Source organism: Pyrgilauda ruficollis, unplaced genomic scaffold (genome assembly GCF_017590135.1).
Source record: "Pyrgilauda ruficollis isolate IOZ18807 unplaced genomic scaffold, ASM1759013v1 scaffold46, whole genome shotgun sequence".
NCBI lineage: Eukaryota > Metazoa > Chordata > Aves > Passeriformes > Passeridae > Pyrgilauda > Pyrgilauda ruficollis.
The window spans coordinates 3,802,106-3,809,154 of NW_024526155.1; the positions used below are offsets into that span (position 1 = coordinate 3,802,106).

At 49.3% G+C, this 7,049-nt stretch overlaps 1 protein-coding gene across 1 annotated transcript; it reads right to left on the reverse strand.

The window, feature by feature from the left end:
* Nucleotides 1-3,404: 3,404 nt before the first annotated feature.
* On the reverse strand, nucleotides 3,405-6,293 carry GHRH (growth hormone releasing hormone). The gene is made up of 5 exons (XM_041478840.1): nucleotides 6,208-6,293; nucleotides 5,262-5,393; nucleotides 4,491-4,595; nucleotides 3,770-3,907; nucleotides 3,405-3,468 (listed from the first exon to the last, which is right to left on the reverse strand). Exons 1-5 carry the CDS (start codon nucleotides 6,285-6,287, stop codon nucleotides 3,405-3,407), a joined length of 519 nt encoding a protein of 172 aa, XP_041334774.1. The 5' UTR covers nucleotides 6,288-6,293.
* Between the last annotated feature and the right edge of the window lie 756 nt (nucleotides 6,294-7,049).

A 7,049-nucleotide genomic window follows, 5' to 3' on the forward strand; every position in this document is an offset into this window, starting at 1 on the left:
TCCTCCTGATGAGCAACTTTCACATGGAAAACTTCCTCCCCTGCTCCTGTGCATCCTGTGTCAAGGGTAGTGGCTTTAAAGGCCTTTTGGCAAAGGAACCTTATCAAATGTCTTCTGGAAATCCAGGAACATTACATCAGCAAGCAAGCATGTGCATAGAGGGTGTGGAGCTGAATCCTCCAAAGCATTTCACGTGCGTGAGACGTGACCCCACTTTATTAAATCCACCTTGTCTCTTCCCCATGCTGTTGCTCACACTTAGCTCACAGTTCCTGCTCTTTGTAGCTGTTCAGTGTAAACGTTAGCATGGACCCACAGAGGTTTAATGAACTTCTCTGACCTCCTCTGCATTCCTTCTAACACCAGATCTCAGGCTGCATTCAAGTCCTCTGGGACTAAAGGAGTTTTAGACAAGAAATAACTAAGCTACTATTCATAGTCATTTATCCTGAAATATTTTTTTAGCCTTGTATTTTGTTACTGCTCACTTAGCAGCTTTGCTTTGTAGCTATTTCCTTCTGCTGGTGCTTTGTGCTAGGACAGAACTTGCCCTGTGCCTATAGAGCTGCAGCATGTTATCCAAGGAGAGCAGGGATGCAAAAGGAGAATCGTGGAGTGCCCCTGTAATCTATCCTCTCTAAGCTGTGTGTGTTGCTATTGATTGTACTACTTGTAGATTAGAAAAGATTGTTTTTATTATTTTGATCTTTTAGTCCTCAGATATTTTTTTTTGCTTTATTTGTTTTTATATTTAATCTCGCAGAGATTGTCTCCTCATTTTGAAGCAAACTGAACCTCCAAAGGAGTCTCTTTTATTCCAAATAGCTACACTCACCCATCCATTTAATCACAGACTTAATCACCCAAACACTTTCTGAAATGTTTTTGAAAGGGTTTTGATTTTATTGGCAGTATCCAATCCAATGTTTGCATATGCCTTTTATGCCACTTAACAGAGTTTAAATTCATTTTGCTACTATGTCTACTCACTGCTTTAGGAATTTCATTTTTTGTAATTCCTTTCCTTGGAGGGAGTAAGTCCTAATGGCTTTGAGTGTGTTGTTACAGAACAGGTTTACAAACCCATTTTGAACCAGGCTACTCAGGTGATTCTTCCTTTGTGTATTCCTGCACTGTGGAGCAGAAGGATGGCTCTGGCAGCTGCCTGCCCATGCAAGGGTAGCAGTTATCCATCAGTGCTCCTGCTGCTGTCACAGCTTCACTGCTGTCCCTCAACATCCTCTCAGTGTTCCCCGTCCTGCTGGGTGGTTTGTAACACTTCCCTGGAGCTGGAATTGTAAAACCTGAACAGGGAGGCTGTACCAGGGAGGGAGTTGGTGCAAGGATGAAATTTCCATGCACACTGGAGCCTCCTATCCTAAAACATGGCACCTGGCGATGGTAACTACTGCAGACTAACACAGAATTGTTCGAGTGCAAGGAGGGAAGATTTCAAAGGCCTTAACACACATTTATGTATCACCGTGTTGCCATCCTGGTGTTGTTATTGGTACTGGAGCTGGTGCCTTCGTTAGCCCAGTTTTGAGTCATCCTTGGTGCACTTGACAGCTGTCTCTGAGGAGCATCTTCCATTCTGGGCCCAGAATCAAGAGAAGGTCTCAACAAAAGAGCCATCTTGACCTGCTGTTGGACAGGTTTATTTAGAACGACTCTTATTTCCTGCTGCTGATGGGAGAGCAGACCCCATGCTGGTGTTATTTACATTTCTGAAGACATAACTATTACACAAACAACAGGGGGATTGGGGTGAGAGGAAGCAAGGAGCTGTATGATGTCACTGGGCTAATAACTTACTTACTTCTGTTAAAACATTTACAGCTGTAACTGTAGCCACGGTGAATTCAGAGCCAGGGGATGGCACTTAACAGGAGGTTGAGTTGAAACAGGGATGCCCTTTAGCTCTGGCAGAGCTGTGACTTCAGCTTGAACTCCTCAAGGCTGAGCAGGAACTGTAGCTGCGCATTTTAGAGTTCATTCTGTGTCAGGCAGCCAGGCAGCAGCAGCCCTGGGCAGTGTTTCCCATGAATGGGAGATGTGTGGATTCATCTCTCACCTCACCCTGATCCTTGCTGTGTGTGGTTGTGCCATCAGCATCAATTTAGAGAACGCTCTAATCAATTTACTAAGTTGCCTAAAGGTGCCTTTTGGTGGTCTCATATTTATTAATCAGGCCCTCAAACAGAAAGATGACTTGGCAGAAATTTTGCCACACTTTGTGATTTGAAACCTTAATTAGCAGACAGAACATCCCCAGGATTACAAGTGTGTTGCTTGTTTTAGTCTCTGTGTAAAGCAGCCTGAGGTTAAACCACAGAGGTGTTTTTTTTCTGATTTAGTACAGAGCAGTATTTCAAGAGGGGAGTTAAACTGTAAAGGCTGGAGTAAATTAAGTAGTGCTTCAGCACTGCATTCCTTTGATCAGATCTGAGGAGTGTATGCATCAGTTTCCAGCTGCTCACATCTGGGAGTGTCTTCACTGCCATGAAGGGCTCACTGTACAGTTTGGTCCATGAGCTCTGAATTATTCTAGACAGAAAGAGGAGGAAAAGAGAATTACCAGAAAACTTCATAAGCACACACAGAAATTTTTTCATCCTTTGGAGGTTTTTCCTGACCTTATCTGTGGAAAGGTAACCAAGTCAAGCATGGCAAGAGAGATGCTGGAATATTATGCTTTGCCAGATGAATCCACAGGTGTGATTTATGTAGAGTTCTGATCTTCCCTCTCTTCCCCAGCCCCTCTTTTGTTCAGTTTGCACACTGATCTCCCCACATCCCTTTGTATTGTGCTGGCAGGATTGGACAGGCTTAATTTCTGTGGGACAGCTGATCAAGTGAAGGTACTCCCAAGGATGGATGGTTTGCTCTCTCTCAGTCCCCCAGGAATGGCAAGACTTGGAGCATAAATCAAGTTCCAGCTGACTGTTTTCAGGAGTGAGGGATACAGAAAACAGTAAAACTTGCTCTCCAGTGCAAGGAAAACCTGGCAAGTCCCAGGGACCTAGAGACAGGTTCTGCTGCTGGAGAAAGACTTTTGTCTGCCTTGAGCCTGGCCTAGACCCTCAGGCACTCCCACTCAGATAGCTTTGCAAGGCTGCTTTGGGTTGCTGCAAGCCTGTTCCCAGACATCCACATGCAGCTTCACAGCACTTGTGGTCTGTTTGTTCAAACTCAGCAGAGTTTAGGTACTTGACAATATTGATTGGGAGCTTTTTCCCCCCTTAAATTGCAGCAAGCACCTTTTTCATGGGCAGCAGTAAGAGCTGGCATTGCTGAAGGAGAGCTTTCAAACCGTGAGCAGTGCAGCAGCAGTGAGTTATGCACAGGATTGAGCAGGGAATGGTACTCACCAGAGCATGGGAAGGTGGAAAAGGGAGAAGTATTTACATGAGCTTGGCCAGGGAGCTGGGAAAGCCTTCTAGCCCACTGCTGTCAATGTCCTGAGGCCTGTCAAGGAAGAGGACAAGGATGGCATCACTGGGATCAAGAGAGAAATTCTCTTTTCTGCTACTATTTTACTGGATTACAAGGCTGAGAAGACAGCAGAGTGATGTGCTGCTGTGTGGTGCAGGCTGGCTCAGGACAGGCTGTTCTTATCTGCACCCTGCTTCTGAGATCAGCCTTATTCTTTCCCTGACTGTTCCTGAAACAACACTTAATTCAGTAGGTTCACACCTGGCAGGCAGGCAGCAATAAGGACCTGGGTGTGTTCCTGCAGTGAGCAGAGAATGACCCGATTCCCACCCACCTTTGGCTCTGCAGGATGGCTCCCAGGAAGTCCCTCAGCACCATCTGCTGCTGGTATTGGCTGTCCATCAGGATGCTGTCGGACTGGCGCCTGCCCAGGAATTCCTGCACCCCTTCCCCTGGGCTGCTCTCGCTGCTTCTGTTTGGTGAAGATGAGAAACCTCTTTGTTTCTGAGATGCTTTTTCATCCCTCACTCAAAGTTTGGCTCAGCACAGAAAGGGAGCCTGCTGGGACTGAGCCTAAGGCCATTCTGCTTAATTTCAGCAAGGAACTGGTCGCTGTATTTGCTGCTTTGTTAGAAGATGGATTGGGCTGGCTTGCATCTGACCAGTTGTTCTTGTTCAGTGGCAGTCAGTGATCTAAGTAGCCAAGGGTAATGGATTCTGTGTTAAAACCAGGCCAGGGATAACAGTTCCCTACCAGTGAAGGATCATTGCAAATATTACCAGCAAATATTATTGCTTGTTAGTACTGCAGCAGAACTCTCAGCTGATCTGATGCTTACAGCCTTGGAGGAAAGCATTAATTAGGCTGCTAAATGATAGCTGTGATTAGGGGTATCCAAGACTGTAGGGATGAGGATGCCCTTTGGGATGTGGAGCAGCAGGAGAGATTGCCTCTGCTGCAGTGAAAGGCAGCTATTTCTGCCAGGTGAATGGAAGACACTGCCCAGGGTAACAGGCAAAACCCAGCCCTAGGGCAGCAGGGTGCTGGGGCTTACCCAAGCCTCTTGCCAATGATGGTCTGGAGGAATTTTCGGGCTGAAATCTGCCCCAGGAATTTCCTGTAGTTGTCCGTGAATATGGCATCAGCGTGGCGCTGCATCCTGGGGAAAGGAAGCACAGTGTGCTCTGTGAGCTGACAGTGACAAAAAAACTGAGCAGCCCAGGTGTCACAGGGCTGATATCAGGGCAGGTAACCGCAGCAAACACCTGGTAGTGTTGGACTGCATTAGTGTTGGAGGGTAAAAGGATTTGAGGGAGCTCAGTCCTGACATGGAGGCAGCAGGCAAAATGAAATATCCAGGGCAGGGCAGGGCTGGGCTGTTCCTGTGCTCTGCAGCAGCACCATCACCTCCTGGGAGGGCTGTGTCTGGGATACAGTGGCAGATCTCTAGCCTGTGGTTAGACCCAGGCTCCAGAAAATCCACAGGTAAGGGAAGCACAACCACTGGGCTGGAGCCACTGTTGTAAGGATGAGACCTCTGTGCTTCAGACAGAAATAATCATCCTCTGTCTCCAGGCAGAGATGGAAAGCAGAGGCTCTAGCATCCCTGCAGGTAGATTCCCAGAGCTCAGTGGAAAATTCTGTTCCCTGCAGGAGCCCTTGGCCTGCGAGCCTGCCCCTGTCAGTGTGTCCTTGCTGGTGGGGACAGCAGGACATGGCTCTGGACATGGGTGATGCTTTGGGACTAACTGAGCTGCTCCCGGGCTGGGGTGAGACGGTAACCAGCACACTCTGCAGCAGCAGGGCTGGCAGGTGAGGTACAAACCTCTTCTCAGTGGGGTCTGATAACAAACCCTCCTCCTCCTGCTCCTCTGCCAAGGGGTTGTGGCTCTGCAGGGAGCTGCTGTGCTGCAGCTGGAAGCTCATGGCCTTGCCAGCAACCGGCCCTGGACTGAACCTGCAAGAGAAACCCCAGGCACACTGTGAGAGGTGCTCAGATGCGAGCTGGGGCTCAGTCTGCTTAACCATCTTTCCCTACTCTCCTGCTTCTTCTTTCTCCATTTGTCATCCCATCTTAGCAGTAACACAAGTACTGCCTGTCACTCTCCCCAGCTAGAAACTGCCCTGCAGCTCTTCCAGCAGTGATGGTTTATAGATGGTTTATAGAGCTGCCTCAAACACACATCCACCCCTCACTGAGCTCCCAGCAGCCTTGAGCAGAATCCCACTGTTTCTGGTGTCATGGTGCCATGGCTTTGGCACAAGGCTTAAACGTTTTCTATGGGACATGGCAAATCTACATTAGAGAAGCCAATGCTCGATTTTGGGCTTCTGTTGAGTTGTAGAGGTACAAAGCAGAATTGCAACTTCTAAGACCCAAGGAAATACTTGGGAAATATTAATAGGTATCTGTAGATTTCATGTACTAGAATATCTGCAGTTCTGACTTCAGTGCAGGTGCCCTGCAGCCACAAATTTTTATCAGTGCTCTGGAGATTGCCAGATTTCCCTTTACAGAGCCCAGCATTCAATTCTAAACCCAACTGTTTGGGCTGAAATATTCCATCAGGTGCCTGCCTTCTTTGGAAATCACCCCTAGGCCAGCAATGTACCCACAAAGGTAAGACAGGGCAAAGAAATAGGCCTGGAAACACATTTAGAGCTCATCTGGCTTTCAGAAGTGCTGGCAACTTCAGTTTGGCACCTGCTTATTTTGCACAAGGTCAGAGATGAGGCAGGGTGAGAGTGTGGATAAGGCACTCAGCACTTACCTGAGAGCTGGGTAGAGAGGGGAGGAGATGGAGCATGTGACCAAGTGCAGGAACAGGAGCAGGGTGGCCTTATCCAGCATCTTCCACCCCTTGGAGTCACCTAAAACGCAGAGCAGCCTGAGTCAGGGCACTGAGGGGAGGCCAAGTGCCACCTTTGTGCTCTCAGTCCCTCTGCTCATTTCTCAGCACAGAGGGACTGGAAATGTGCCTCTGAGGCTGTGCTGCTTCCCAAGGCAGAGGGGCTGTGTGTGATGCCCTGGAGCTGGTGCCTGCTCTGTCAGGGTTTGAGGCTGGGAGGGCAGTGGAGGAGGCTCTCTCCTGGGCCGGTGTGAGCCCAGGAACCCCTGCAGGGGCTGTCAAAGCACCTGGGTGAGGACAGCCCTTGGCAGGGATGAAAGGAGCCTGCACAGAACCTTCTGCAGCCAGCCCTGGGACCTCTCCTGCCCTGCTCACATGGCCGTACCTGCAGGGCACAGATCTGTGCCTGGGCTGCCTCACTGGCTGTCCAGAGGCTGGGGAGAAACAGGGAAATCCAAATAAAACTCCTGGGCAGAGGGGTAACACTGGCACGGAGGTACCCCTGGCAAAGCCATTCACCAAAGGCTGAGCTTGGCTTTACAAACAAAACACAGACTGTTCCCTCCGTGGAGGGGGGACGGGACTGAAGTGTGTCCCTTTGGAAGGGCTGTGTTGCTGCTGAGGAGAGCAGCTCCCCCAGCCCCGGCTTTGGGCGAGCTGAGCTGAGCTGAGCTGCGTGTCCTGGGCTCGGCTCAAGGGCTGAGGATGACTCAGGCCGGAGTGCCCCAGGTCACCCACCCTCGGGGCTGAATGCCGGAGCTCAA

Bases quoted from the DNA above. Each gene is read 5' to 3' on its own strand.
- GHRH (XM_041478840.1), bottom strand. From the start codon at position 6,287: ATGCTGGATAAGGCCACCCTGCTCCTGTTCCTGCACTTGGTCACATGC. The intron at 5,394-6,207 runs GTAAGTGCTGAG...TTTCTCTTGCAG, and splicing joins CCTCTCTACCCAGCTCTCAG to GTTCAGTCCAGGGCCGGTTG. The intron at 4,596-5,261 runs GTTTGTACCTCA...TCCTTTCCCCAG, and splicing joins TCAGACCCCACTGAGAAGAG to GATGCAGCGCCACGCTGATG.